This window comes from Lichenostomus cassidix, chromosome 5, assembly GCF_008360975.1.
Source record: "Lichenostomus cassidix isolate B80296 chromosome 5, HeHo_3.0, whole genome shotgun sequence".
Classification (NCBI taxonomy): Eukaryota; Metazoa; Chordata; class Aves; order Passeriformes; family Meliphagidae; genus Lichenostomus; species Lichenostomus cassidix.
This window is the reverse complement of record NC_139486.1, coordinates 16,501,840-16,516,739: the sequence shown is the minus strand read 5'-3', so window position 1 is coordinate 16,516,739 and position 14,900 is coordinate 16,501,840. Positions and strand designations below refer to the sequence as shown.

At 42.5% G+C, this 14,900-nt stretch overlaps 1 protein-coding gene and 1 long non-coding RNA gene across 2 annotated transcripts; one reads left to right on the top strand and one right to left on the bottom strand.

The window, feature by feature from the left end:
• Positions 1-2,823: 2,823 nt before the first annotated feature.
• On the bottom strand, positions 2,824-3,465 carry LOC146436052 (uncharacterized). Its single transcript, XR_014852495.1, has 2 exons — positions 3,272-3,465; positions 2,824-3,057 (listed from the first exon to the last, which is right to left on the bottom strand). It is a non-coding gene; the product is annotated as an uncharacterized LOC146436052 (long non-coding RNA).
• A 95-nt stretch (positions 3,466-3,560) lies between these two features.
• On the top strand, positions 3,561-14,699 carry CALM1 (calmodulin 1). The gene is made up of 6 exons (XM_085061566.1): positions 3,561-3,704; positions 6,712-6,742; positions 7,684-7,827; positions 9,888-9,994; positions 11,455-11,590; positions 11,821-14,699. Exons 1-6 carry the CDS (start codon positions 3,702-3,704, stop codon positions 11,847-11,849), a joined length of 450 nt encoding a protein of 149 aa, XP_084917692.1. The 5' UTR covers positions 3,561-3,701; the 3' UTR covers positions 11,850-14,699.
• The last annotated feature ends 201 nt before the right edge of the window (positions 14,700-14,900 follow it).

Here is a 14,900-nt window from a genome sequence, read left to right as displayed (position 1 = left end):
TAGAATCATTAATTTTTGTGGAAAATGGTCTCCCCCAAAAACATTGCCTATATGAAGAGAATTTTGTAGACAGTGTAAAAAATTGACATACTGACAGAATTCCAGTTGACTTGAAAAGCAGTACAACAAATTTAGTTTGGGTAGCTCACACATATAACCAGCAATATTATACCCATGAAAACTAATCATTAATTTTTTCCAGTTGCATAGATGTTGCGTGCACATATATACTTGATTTTGGCTTCTTGTACTTCTAACTTACTATAAACTGGTTATTTATTCTTATTGTCATAATATCATTCCCCCAGCTGTGCATTAAATGATATGACAAGACTTCTGTCCATCTATTCTTGCATCCATTCTCTCAGGACAGATGTCTGTGAAATGTTTTAATTTATTTTTAGGGGGTTTTTAACTTACACATATATAATATAAGAAAATAACTGATACGTGTGCAGCCATGTTCTTTGGTGCTTATGTTAACAAAACTAAAGCTGAAAAGCACACCTTGTATGTAAATAGTAAGGTTTATCACTTTGTCAGGTTCTCAACACAATTCCTCCTTATACCTTAGGCTGCTCCTAAGGAATGGACTTGTAAAGTCTCTGCCGAACAAAGACCAGCATTGTAATCTAACTATCACATTAAGGCAAAATTTAGGAATGTAATACTAGGTAGAATGGTTGCAAGTCTTCCGCTGCAACCATTTCATTTCTTTTATAAATAAATTTATAAAATAATATTTTCTTACTATTACAGTTCAAACACAGGTCAGCAAGAGTATGCTTAGAGAGTAAAGTAATTTAGAACAGTAAATTTATCCAGTCAGAATTCATCTTAGTAGCTATTGCATAGCCCTCTGTTCATAGAAAAGCTCTTTAACAATGGGATGGCCAAGTTCTATGGTGTCAGGCACAAACCCTGAGTAATTCCATGGCCCAGTCCAACTCCCACTGAGATTCAGGAGATTTTGAATGAGACTGTAGAAGATCCTGGCAAATCATTTGACATTGTATGTCATTGGAATGACAAGGGCATTTCTTGCTTGGTCACAACTGAATGTAAGTTTTAAAAGAACAAAGAATACTGATCAAGATCTATCTGTACAATTGAGTGAAAGCAAATTTACAAGGAACAGGCAGATGCCAGTTTAGATTTTTTTTTTCATTAAATAAGCAGCAATAGATTAGCATTCTGTTTTGTTTACATTTATCGTTGCCATATGTCAAATTAGGGGAAAAAAATCCCCTTAGTCAGAATGGTATTTTGGAACATGAGCTTTGAAATATTTTCAAATACAGAATGATGCAATTTAAACAGAAACTACAGCAGAAACCAGCTGTAGCACCTTACTTGATCATTCTGAATTTTATTTTAATAAAGCAAGATAACTATATTCAAAACTACTTTAAAAGTAACTTTATTTCCAAATTTAATTTAAAATATAAATTCATTATTAACACAGACCATTAAGAGTTAGGAAAAGTAGAAAAAAAGGTTAAAGAAAAGGAAAGAAAGAGGAATAAATGCAAAGCAATCCTTCTACTCAAAGGCCCTGTTATTCTTTGGTAACATTCATTGAGTGTGACTGGGTGGCTTTCTACTTCACATTCCCAAATTTCATCACGTATGTCCAAACGCTGTAAAGCTGATAGTTTGTAAGAGAATCTACATAAATTTTAATTAGTTGTCTCATAGTCTCTCCTCCACAGATTAATCTGACCTCTTCACTTTTTAACAAGTGAAGGTTTGGGTCAATGGAAGAACATATTACATGTGCTTAAAATTAACTTCAAAGAAACTGAAAAAAAGCACCCACATTCTAAACTGTCACATTTAAATGTTGGTAAGATTATTCTTCTGATAATACCTTTTCTTTGCGAGATAATTGTACGAATTTATTAGCCCAATATTTATGTAGAATTCAGTGTTTTAACGAGATCTTCACCTGTGTAAGACCAGCAGAATAAGCTGAACAATTTGTGTATGAGCATTGTTCTTCATATATCCCTCTGAGTCTCAGAGAGTTCCAAGATTCACTTATTCAAGCAAACACTCTTGTAGCTCACACCAATCAAACATTGTGCCATGCTTTCCAGAAAGAAATTAGGCTAGGAAAGTAAGAGCTTAAAATTACTGGTCTGGTTTGAAAACAAAAGATCAATTTGCATGTTCTTCCACAGGAAGGAAAAAGAAATCAGCATCACTATTTGGTAGTTAAAAAAAAAAGCATATTAAAAATAGGAGGCTGGGCATTCCACATCTAAAATGGAAGCTGTCTATAAACCTATCATTTGCAGACTAGCCAGCTGCAAATTGGTTTTCTGACACTATTTCATACAGTAGTTGCTATACAAATGTTAGAATGGCTGGGAACCAAACTATGACACATTAAATATGCTATTTTGTTTGCTAAGAAATCCTTCTACATTGCAAACAGGTAACTGTTGTGCTTGCCAACCTATCAAAAGGCAAGCAAATAAATTGTAACTTCAGTGGCAGAGCTATTTAAATTGTTAAACAAACAGAACCAAACTGACTTTGTCTTTATTTCAAACACAGAAAGTATGCGTGATTTTTCAAAAACAGAATAGGCAAATGAATTTTAGAAAATTTAGTGCTATTCTGCAAGCAGATTTATCAGAATTATGACCACATTGGAAATACTGCAAGCCTCCCAATCCAGAGAGAGGCCCAAACGAAAACCTTCAGCTAAAAATATCTTGAACTACAACAAATCTCAAAATCTAAGGGAACCTGTCATGAATGGAACCAAAATCCCAGATTCCAATGTGGGTCCATGTTTGTTTGTGCTTCCATACCTGTTAAAGGAGGTACAGTGTGAATACTACAATTTTTTGGGGGTTATTACCAGTGTGGACAAAATCCTCAGAGCTGACAGAGAAGAGATGAAGAAAACACTTTGACATCAGGACATGCTTTTGCTGCCTCTCAACTGCAGGCTTCTGAAGGGGCTGAAGTGACACCTCAGTTGTAGACCGTCCGATTCTGGATTGAATTTCGCCGTCGTCTGGATTTTGGTGCTTGACAAAAGCCCTACGATTAATAAAAAGGTAGTTGTGCTCGCTTCACCATTTTAGTTTTACAGTCGCTGTCGCACACGCCTTGTCACCGAAAAGAAAGTGCTTTATTAACGCTTCCCCCATCCCCGCGCCATCATCCTCTCCCAGGTGCCGCTCCGGGCTCCCCGGGGAGCGCGGGCCCGCCCCGCCGGCGGGGATGCTGTCTAGAAAATAAAAAAAGCACCAACTTGGCCGAGATGCCCTCGCTCCGAGGGTTCCAGCCGGGAGAGCGGCGGGGACCCGGCGGCGAGGCAGCTCCCCGCGGGCTGCGCCGGCACCAGCGCTCGGCGGACAAGAGTCCCGGCGAGATCGGGCTGCCCTCGCCCCTCTGGGGGTGCTCGGCCGCGGGGCTCCGGGAGCGGCTTCGCCGGGGGAGGGGCGGGCCGCCGAGGGGGCAGGGCCGCCCGCCGCAGTCACCTCGCACATACCGCGCCGGGGAGGAGGGAAAAGGGCCCCGCTCCGGCGGAGGGATACAGCCCCACGTATATAGCAGCGGCGCAGGCTCACAGCCCCAGCACTCTGTGAGCCGCGCCGGGAGGAGGCAGCAACCGCCGCCGCCGCCGCCGCTCGTGGTCGCGCAGTTCGTGCAGCCGCCGCCGGGCCCGCCGCCGCCGCGCCATGGTAGGGGGCTCGCTCTCTCGTTCGCTCGACCGGCCGGGCGCGGCTCTGGGTGCCCGGGCTAGCGCGGGGGCTGGTGTGCGGTGCCGCTCGCTGCGGAGCCGGGAGCGGTCGGGTTGGTGGAGCTGGGCTGTCCCCGCGGAGGAGCGGGGGTGGGGGGGAGCCCCGCGGGGGTGCTTCCCGCCCGGGTCCCCGCAGGGTGAGCGGGTCGGTGGCTGCGGACTCTCCCTCCCCCCACCCCCCGCCGCGTTGCGCGGGATCGCCGCGGAGCTGCGGCCCTTCCTCTTCCGCCGCTTCCTTCCCCTCTCCCCGGGCCTGCCGTGTGGGCGCCCCGGCCCCGCGCCCTCCCGCCCCGCCTCGCCTCGCCTTCCCTCCCTTGCGGAAAGGGCCGGGGGCGTCTCCCCGGGGCCACGGCCTCAGCGCCGGGCAGGGCGCGCTGCGGGGCGAAGCGCGGGTGTGCGGGCGAGGATCCCGCTCGGCTCCGGCACCAGCTGCACTGCGCAGGGAGCGGGGGGGCGGCCGGGGGAGGGCACCGCGCTGCAGCTACTGCGCCCCCCCGTCCCCCCCGATCCCCCAAAAAAAACGCAGCCGCGGCGGCGAAGCCCATCGCTGTCTGCATTACATCATGTCTCCTCCTCTTCCTCCCGGCCCCCGCGCACCCCCCGGCCGCGGGCACCGGGACGCAGTGCGCGTTGCTTGGTTGGAAGCGGCCCAGCGCCTGCCTGCATGGGGGGCTCGGGGCGGGAGGGGCGCAGCCTCCCTTCTCCCCGAGGGCTCCGGGAAAGAGCACCTGCCCCAGCCGCCCGCCGGAGGAAAGGGGATGGGGAGGGAAGGCTGGCCGCGGAGCCCGGGCGTCCTCGCGGCTGAAGGATGAGGACGTGGTGTGGCCGCCGGCTGGAGAGGGAGGGAGGGGAAACGGGGACGCACTGCAGCAGTGGGTGGCTGCTGGCCGGGAAGGGCGCCTGTTGCGCCGGCGGGCTGCGAGCCTCCCGCCCCGCCGGCCGGGCGATGCCCGCCGGAGCGCATCGCATCATCTGCCGGGCGCTGCGGGGCCACCCAGCGCTGCTCGCAGGAGAGGGTGAGAGGAAGGGCTGGCATTTTACCGGCGCTTTTTCGCTTCCTGCGAGAGCGGCCAAACAGTTGCAGACTGACCTCTAATCGCTTTTTGGCAATCTGGGTGTTCCTCGACTCTGTCTCTCCATCTCCCCTTCCCGTAGGAGAAGGCTGACATCACCAAGACAGGATTTGATGACTTGGCTGGGTGGGGTGATGGCTCCAGCCCTGGCTGGGTATCTTTGTCCTGTGTCTGTGGCAAGGGGGTAGTGGCTGTGCCTGTTGCTCGGGAAGGTGAACCCCTTGGCATCGCAGGGTCGGGTTGTGTCCTCGGGCATTGCAGGGTGTGCGAAGGTTTTGGGGTTTAGTTTTGTGGGGTTTTTGTTCTTTTTTTTTTTTTTTTTTTTTTTTTAGTTTGAAATATGGTTTTTAGAACCATTCAGCGAGCTCTGATTAATGGGGCCAGGAGCTGGTGCTGTGGGCTGGAGGTTTTTTGCCAAGGTGTGGCTCTGTTTCCTGTTCTGCAGGGCAGTGAGTCTGTTATGTAAATTCCTTAGATAATCTTTAGGAGAAAGCTCGCATTTTCTGGAAAATCACGAAGAGTGCAAGAAGTCGAGCTGGATTTTGAACACAAGCTTTTTGATGTTATTAAAGACTATTTTTCATTGTTAGCATTTCTGCCCTTTTCTCTCTCCTCCAACACACTGCATACGGGGTTGTTTAATCATTACATACAGACATTAAAACAAACAAACAAAACCGTCCACCTAATTGCAGATGAGATCTGTGTATTTCCCTTAACATATAGAGCAGATTTTTAACCCTACCCTATTCCCATATGCAAGAGCTTAACATTGCATAGCTGATTAATCCATTGTATTTGTTGCTCTTTGCTGCTGTTAGATGGTTTTTGTACTTAAATAATAATATTTTAGGACAAAAGGCGTTTGCCTACCTTTTCTGACCTACAGAATTTCCTTTTCTGTTAGTATAAACGATCCAGTGAAATGTGTTTAAAACAAGTTAGTATCTTCTATTCTTCAGTATCTGTGATGTGGCATGTAAAATCCCTTTTCTTTACTAGGAAAAGGTATATTTTTCCTTAAAGAGCTAGTTAGCTCTTTTGAGTCCAAACAGTGGAGCTTTTTGTGATGCTCTGTCCATACATAGGGAGAGGCTTCTGGAAGGATGTGGCTGTCACAGTTAAGCTCTGGAAAGCCCGTTTAATTGCCCACTGAGCTGTATACCTTTGTATGCAGGAATGGCCTCTTGAGGTACAGAAGGTCATAACCAGGCATTTTGAATCTTGCTACTTAAAATAATGTATAAAACAACCTGCACGTCAGGATGAGGCACCTTAAACTGCTTGGTTGAATGGAAAAACAATACAGTGCGTGGAAACCATAATTTTCTTTGTCAGAGGTGGCAGAAATCTCTCTAATATTGAGATGTAATTGGTAATATAGCAGCAGGGCCCCTTCTGTGGAGCTAGCAGAGGGCTGGTGATGCTGTGGGGAGGGCGGGCAGGGCTGGAGCAGTGGGTGGCACAGCAGCCCACGCGTGTGCAGTACACTCACGCAGTGCTGGGGCACTGCACCGCTGGGAATGGCATGTGATCTGAAACCCCAAACACATGGCATTAGGGATTTTGGGCCTCTCTGACCAGTTGCAAAGAGCCTGCCCTGTGTCCTTCACTGGACCAAATCGGATTCACAGAGTTGAAGGATGGTGTGTTTGCTTCTTCATGTGCAGTTTGGAACCAAGTTAGCCTGTATGCTTTTGGAAACAGCTGCATGCTGTAGGTGAGTGGAGTCTCCTTGCAGAAACAGAATTCCAGGGTTTGAAAGTGACTTTGTGAAAGTAATGGTAAATCACTACTGAAATTTAAAGGACGTGCCTCATGGCTTGACATAGCTAGAAGTAAACAGTATTCTAAAATGTTCTATTCTTCGTGTAGGCTGATCAGCTGACTGAAGAACAGATTGCTGGTAAGTGTTTTGATGAGAATTTTTTTTTTTTTTGCTAACTCTTGTGACTAGAAGAAAATATATTATCTCAGGCATAGTGGAAAAAAACATATTTGACAATTTTAAATCTGTACTACCACTTCTGAAAAGCACTAAAAAAAAGCCAGACAAAAATATTCTGGAAGATTACTGGTTCATTGCGTCTTAATTTAGACTGCTTATTCCTTGGACTACAGATAATGATTTTTTTTTTTAAACTTTCAGACTTGAGCCAAGTCCTCCTAGATTTCTTGCAAACAGAAATAATGGCTAGACTCAAATGAACTACTTGGAGTCAAAGCAGAACTAGGTATACTTTATTAGAGTGTAGATAAACTGCAAGTGAAATGGCAACAAATAAACCTCAGATGGGTTATTGCACATGTTACAAGCCAGTGTCTTTTAAATAAAACTTTTAATAGAGTGCCTGTAAATCAGACTGGTTAGGAGAAGGAACATTATTTGACCTTCTGGAGACCAGTCTCCAGCTTGTGGCTGACACTAATTCTTATTGTCTGCTGACTTAAAAATAAGTGGTAAATGACAACACTTTTGTTCCTGTAAGTCTGTTAATTGTAAAGGAAACCCAGTGGCTCCTTTCACTTACTTCAAACAGCTGCTGTTTGTGGAGCAACTGTGCCTCAGGCAAGATGCAGATGCATGGAAATGAATTACAGAGCTGTAATGCAGATAATAGCCACATGAAATAAGTTTGAATATATTGTGCAAATTATGTGTTGGTACTGTAAGTAATTTTTTATTTGTATTTGAGAGTGTTAGTTCTCTCAATACAGGGACAGTTAGATAAAAAGCGAAAATGTTTTTTAGAATTGTACCAGGCTTTGTCAGTGGAATGCATTTTTAGTCTGCAGTTTTCTCATGCTGGTGATGTATCTAAACACTGGGATTGTTTCTGCCTCTAGAATTCAAGGAAGCCTTTTCCCTATTTGACAAAGATGGTGATGGTACTATCACAACAAAAGAACTGGGAACTGTCATGAGGTCACTGGGTCAAAATCCAACAGAAGCAGAATTGCAGGATATGATCAACGAGGTAGATGCAGATGGTAAGTGTTGGGAAGGTGCTGTGATCGTCTTTAATATGTATGACCTCCACACCTGGGCTTAAACTGCATAGGGAAGACTGTGACATAGATCTCTTGAAGCAGTTTGAAAATGCTTGGTAGAATCTAAACTCAGAAGGGTGTCAAAGATGCTGGCAGTATTTGTGAGACTAAAACAGGTGATGTGCAGAGACAAAGTCATGCTATTTGTCTTTAATATTTTATGGGTCACAGGCTTCCTGTTGCTATCTGACTTGCCCTGACCTGCCATTAACCTGTCTCCATCCAGCTCTTCTGTATGTGTTTTGTCAGCCCATGTTGGTTTTGATAGTTTTACCAGTGTCTGTGGTTTGTCTAAGGCAAAAGATGTGTTAGGAGTGCAATAATGTTTTCAATTCTTGAAAGTTTAGCACAACAAGAAGAGACTGTATAGTCTGTCTAATGTATTAGATCCTTAATAGATGGAGAGGGGCTATTGGAGGCAAAGGCAGAAAACCCTTCCCATATCAAGGCTAGCAGAATTATTTTAAATGTACGTCAGAAAAGGTAACTACATACCTTTTTCTGAACCCTATGTGTTTCTGAACTCCACATAGGCTAACAGTTTTAAAAAGGAAAAATGTTACCCCTGCTCAGTGATGTCAAGCTTTTGGTCTTATGTGTTGGTTGTGATAGTGATTTTTCTCTAACATCTTTGTGAATTAAGAGTGGAATTGTATTGGCAAGACTATAAATCATTGGATTATAAGCCATATTAATTGAACTACTTTATTAAAAGTGTAATTTGGCCTTAACTGCTAAGTCTTTCCAGAAACCGAAAAGCGTCAGGGTCTGCAGGGGTATATAGAGTTTGTTTATTGTAGCTTCTTTAGGCTGCAGACCAAATGCTGCTCTGGTAGATTTAAAACAAGAGGAGACTGAGGACTTCAGATTGGTGTGCTTGCCCAGCTATTTAAATTTGGGTTGCCTTTTCTATTCTTCAACGTGTTCATTGAGGATTTTTTTCAAAGCTGACTATGAGACCTGTATTCATACTTAACTGGTACATAAAGCTGGCCATGATGATAAATAGCTCAGTCTCAAACTGGAATCTCTAGGATGCAGGCATTTTCTTAAACTGCACTTGTTTGGCTTTTTTGCTGTACTTGCACAATGAATTTGTATGCTTCTTTAAATCAATGGGTAGATCTTAGTTTCACAGTGAACTGTTTAATGTGGTTTTGTGAAATACTTAATGTGCCTTTTTGGCATGTAGAGCTGAATCCTGACTATACAAATCTAGTTTCTTCACTGTACCCCTTTTTTCCTAGCTTTGAGCAGCCTGAAATTTAAATATTTACTTTGAATGAAAAATTTAATCTTAGGGGTGAGGCCTGGATGTCAGCAAGGATTTTCAGTTTTGGAGTAAAATATCTATAAGAATACCTAGAGCTAAGCTTATCAGTAATAACAAATAATGGCAGCTTTTTTTGTGTCACTGGAATTTGTAGATCCTTGTTGCCCCTTAAAATGGTATGTTGCTTTTGTGGTGTGCAGCTTTGGTTGATAACGTAGTTGATTTTTAGAGGAAAACATTTATGAACAGTTTAGTGAAGTGTAATTTTCCCAAATATTAGATAACCTGGATTAGTAATGCTGGCTTTATAATATGTTTTCTTCCTGGAGTATCCTACAGCAATTGAGGTATTACAAGGAAATGAAAACATTAATTTTGTGGGAGCAATTTGAAGTACAGATGAGTCTCACTATTGGTTAAACTTGAAGCATCAGACTGACATTTTGTTTGTTGCTTGGGTGGCAAATGATGTGGCTTGACCTGGAGAGAAGGCAGCATTTGATTTCATGCTGAAACAGAGTGGCTACTGTTGTAATAGCAAAAAAGGCAGTGGTAGCAATTTAGAGAGAAGAACGAGTTCTTATAGAAGAACAGTTAACAGAGGATCTGCTAGTCTTGTGCCTGGCTACATTAAATGCCAGTTTCTTTGGTTTTTTGGTTGTTTTTTTTTTTTTGTTAATGAAGCAAAGCATGGAAGTTTAATTTTTGGAAGTTTCTTTTTATTAAGGCAATGGCACTATCGACTTCCCTGAATTTTTAACCATGATGGCCAGAAAAATGAAGGACACAGACAGCGAGGAAGAAATCCGTGAGGCATTCCGAGTCTTTGACAAGGTATTAATAAAAGTACAGCTACTCTTCAGAAGCAATAATGATGTCTATATTTTCCTTGGTGTTTTCTCTCTTCTTGTCTAGAAGGAGAAAAAGTCCTCTAATAGAAGCTGAGGAATTGGAAACAGAGCAGAGATTGTTCTGAAAATAGAACCAGGGCTGCTGCAGCCTGGTTCTACCTGCTTTACACAGCAAGGTCTAAGCTTTAGTCTCATCCATGAAGAAAACTTTCTGGCCTTTCCTTAGAAACAGAGATTAGCAGAACCTAATGCTTGTGGGAGGGGAGAGTGGGTTTTTTTGAGATGTGTGGGTAGAGGAGTTGGATTTTTCTGTACCTTTTGACTTTGGGAGGAGTGGGGAAACAGTTGTATAGATGCACAAGGTTTTATAATACTACCTTATGGAAGCTTTCAAAGACAAGATGGTATCAACACTATTTAGAGGGACATGCAGTATTGCATGTTCTATTTTCAACATGTGAACTTTGAGGTTGCTTTCATGAAAACTTCAGAGCTCAGCTTCCTTGACCTTGTTTAAGAATACCTGGGCATATATCAGTTTTCTAGAACAGGGGTTCCCCTCCTGTGGGTTGTTTGGATATGACAGATCTTACACAAGCATTGTGTTGAGTAGTGGCTGGTGCAGCTGCAAAGCTGATGAACACACCTGTGTGGATGAAGACCTTCCTACTACTACTTATAGAAAAAAGTGTCAGTCTCTAGTACTTTGCTGAAAATGTGGGGGTATTTCTGCAGACTAGGTTAGTGTTTAAAGCCACTCCATTAGGTTATCTATGGGTGATGGCCATATCTTGCTCTGAGATAGTGCATTCTTCCAGTGTATGGAATTTCTGAAATGGCTCAGGATGAGCTTTAGGTTTGGATATTACAAATGGGGACAGTGGCTTAGAAGTGTCATTCTTTCTTCTCCTTTTAATTTTGCCATAAAATGTCTCAAAACTCTTTGAGTAGAAGAACTGAAATGCTTTCTTTGATTTGTTCTATATCATCTTATCCAAGAAGCCTAACATAACCACCTGCAGTCTGGCTATAGAGGTGGTGTTAACTCAGAAGAGAAAGTTGACTTCATTCTTGCTGGTGGGGAAATGGGTCTCTTTTTGGCCTTACTTAGGCAGCAGAGACTAAACAAAAACTTTTTGGTTTTGTCTCTGTGTTTATTTTTGAAAACTCTTTAAAAGCATTAAAAATACCTTATCACAGCTACAAGTCAGGCATGCAGTTATTACAGCACAGTAATTGTATAGAAGGATATGGTGTCATGCATGTTTCAGAAGGCAGTGGGACTAGTGCATACTGCAGTATGTACGGTGTGCCAGGTCTGTACATCTGCCCCAAGTGCTACAAGGCTGGTTCAGAAGCAGTTGCTGGGAACCTAGGTGTAGTTTCCAAGTTCATCAATGTCAGGATTGTTGTTCATGGTCTTGTGCAACTCTTTTCTCATAGGATGGCAATGGCTATATCAGTGCAGCAGAACTACGCCATGTTATGACAAACTTAGGAGAAAAGCTAACAGATGAAGAAGTAGATGAAATGATCAGAGAAGCAGACATTGACGGGGATGGGCAAGTCAACTATGAAGGTAAAAAGATGCTTGTCTTGACTCAAAACCCTTATTCAGACTGAGGAAAGCCTGTTACATAGGGCATTAAATGTTAATACTTGACACTAGTTTATTTGCTTATCCACTTCTGTGGACAAAACCTTGGATGCAGTGAAAGGTGCTTTTTTTTAATGCCAACTATGTTTAAGATGCTTTTGACTTGAAGTACTCTGAAGATGGTAAATCACAGTGACTTTTTGTCTTTTCAGAATTCGTACAGATGATGACTGCAAAGTGAAGAGACCTCCTTTACACCTTTTTTCCTCTAGAAGAATCAAATTGAATCTTTTACTTACCTCTTGCAAAAAAATGTTCATTTATTCATTCTGTTTCTGTATAGCAAAACTGAATGTCAAATTACCTTCTGTCCACAAACTGCATGTAATGGTTGGTGGTCCTGTCCCCAAAAGATAAAGTTAAAAACATCAGTTTTAAAATATAAATAATTGTACTACCTTGAAAATAAAAAAAAAGGAAGCACTTAGTGAACTCAAAAGTTCCATTTGCTAATGACTATTACACTGTTTGGGCTGGCCAGTTTTTCATGCATGCAGCTTGACAATTGAGCACAGTCAGACATGTGTATTAAAAGGAAAAAAAAAACCTAAAGGATCCACTCTTTTGTTCAACGGTGGATTCTAGTTCAATTTGTAGTATAAATTGTCATAGCTGGTTTACTTTAAAATTGGTTTATACCTCAGGATGGTATGCAGCAAAATGGTTGAAGGATGCAAAACTTAAGGAAAATGCCCTAAAGGTTGAATGGTTCTCCTGTACGTAGCAGTGTGCTCCAAAAATACGATGATCTTAACTATGGATGGCATGTCTGTGTTAAAATACTGGTTTAACATTGTCTGCATTGCACTATAGTGAAACGGGTGTCAGGCTGTTACCGTTCACAAAATTTTTAAAAGAAACCTTCACCAAGGGAGCATCTTTGGACTCTCATATTTTTAAAACCTTCTGTACCATGACTTGGAGCTGGCGGAGTAGCCTGTGGACTTCAGCACAACTATCAACATTGCTGTTCAAGATATTACAATTTATGTCCATTCCAAGTTGTAAATGCTAGTCTTTTTTTTCCAATAAAAGACCATTAACTTAAAGGTGGTGTTAAATGCTTTGTAAAGTTAAAATATATATATATAATTGAGATAATAAACCAAAAAGCAGTAGGAGGGAAGTGTTTCTATGAATGACTTGCTGCTAAATTATAATGCACATGTATGCAATAAGTTATCCCCTATCTTTTCAAGATGGCAAGAACTGACCTCCTGTAACCCAAGACCTTTGCTATAAATAAATGAACTTGTGCTTGCCTTTCATATTACGACAATGTTAATTTAGTTGGTCTCAAAGTCGTGTAATGCTGACTCGTCAACTATCAGCACAGAAGTAACACCTCATTTCACTACAGTGGAGAGCTCTGAGCATGCATGTCAATATTGGGGAAACAGTGGTTGCTTATGTTTTTTTGACAGGTTATAAAAACTAGTTGGAGAATTTTAACAGCATGGACTTCATAGATATCTGTGATTCTCAAACATGCCAAAAATGCATTTATCTACCCGCAGAAAGAAGAAAGGACATTTTACAATATGTATTAAAAGAAAAACCAAACTAAGCCTTTTTGGAAACTGGGACTATTATGTCTTGACTTATCTTCTCAAACACTTGCATGAATTTTGTGGGGTGGAGAAGAGGACTAGGGTTAATTTAAAAACGATCTTGTTACTTCTGCTTTGCATGCACTAGCAGTGCTTAGTCATTCCAGTTCTCTGAATAAGTGTTCTCTGATCCTTCAGCTTCCCCATGAATGAGTGGCAAAGCAGCCGTGTGCACTCTTCTTTGTCTGAAAGAAGAATGCTTCTTTTTCTTTTTTTTTTTTTTTCCAGAGCCTCCATGTGGAAGGCTTTTATGCTTGGGAGGGAGGGACTACAGCATAATTACTGACTGTAAGATTTTGTTTCCAAATGTAATGGATTGCAAACCATAATTGCTTGATTGCATTTGTTTTTGGAGAGTATTGATACTGTCTAGGAAGAGATGCAAGTCTCCATTCATCCTGTCTAACTGAGGTGCGTGTGTTAAGAACTTGGTTTGCTCAGGGGGGGTCAAGAGACACCTCCAGAAGGCAATTGAGACTACCTGCCTTCAGTGATTAATTTCTTTTTTTTTTCCCTGGGGGGTGGGGGGCGTTCTGGGTGACAAGGGACCCAGACACATTAACCAAGTGCCTAAAAGTTAGATGGGCTGAATGTAGGCAATTGCTTAGATATCTATTTGTTGCAAAGGCTTGTAGCCGTGGCTGTGAATGCTGTCCTAGCAAACTGGCATCAATGATGGGAATGTCCAAACTACCATTTGAAAGTAGAGTGTTGCATAGCAGCTGCGAACTGCTACTTCAGTAGTGCTTGAGAATGGCTGCACTGATTCTGTAGACCAGCTTTTAAAGAGAACGTACTCAAGAGACAGGCAAGGTAGGAGCAATGGTTGCAGCTCTGAGCTAATTACTTCTGCCTGGGTGTGCAGAGATCTTGTCTAATAGGTAAATGCTTCTTACCATCTATCTGTCATTCACTCATAGTTGGTAGGGTAGTTCACCTAAGAACAGCTGCTTTTAGCTTACTCAGTGTGCTCTGTGCTTGCTAGCAGAGACCTCATCCTGCAAGAGGTTCTTGGCTTGATTAGAAATTGTCTGGCAGTGTGCAGTGTTGGTATGCCCTGTAACTGAATCTGCCTGGAGGTATCTAATTATTAACTGACTTCAGTACCACATCAACCTCGAGTAAATGTATCCTCTGTACAGGACTTAAGCTCTGTTCCCTTCTGCATAGTGAATAACTAGAAAAATGAAATGGTGTCATCAAGGTATTTTTTAATTTTTTTTAAATTTTTTTTTTCCTGTGAGTGTGTGTGTGTGTGTGGCTTTGGCTTTTTCCAAATGTGAAAGTGTGGGCTGGATACACTTGGTGCATGGCTTAGAAACATGGGACTGGAAAGAACTTCCTGGGTCATCAGATCCAGTCCCCTGCTATTGCAGGCAACCGTGTCATATAATCCTTTTAATAAACTGATCAAGCTTAAACACCTGCTTGTAAGTGGCTTGTTTTCATGGAAGTTCTGTAACTCATGTTGCTCTCAACTGATGCAAATAATATATGAAATATGAAGTTAATCAAAAGGTCCTCCAGCTTAGCTTTAGGTTTATCATTACATTTATTTAACTGACTTTCTTGAACCTGTTATTATTGGCACAACACTCAGGAAAGTGTTGTCTTTACCACCC

Bases quoted from the DNA above. Each gene is read 5' to 3' on its own strand.
- CALM1 (XM_085061566.1), top strand. The intron at 9,995-11,454 runs GTATTAATAAAA...CTTTTCTCATAG, and splicing joins CATTCCGAGTCTTTGACAAG to GATGGCAATGGCTATATCAG. The intron at 11,591-11,820 runs GTAAAAAGATGC...TTGTCTTTTCAG, and splicing joins TGGGCAAGTCAACTATGAAG to AATTCGTACAGATGATGACT.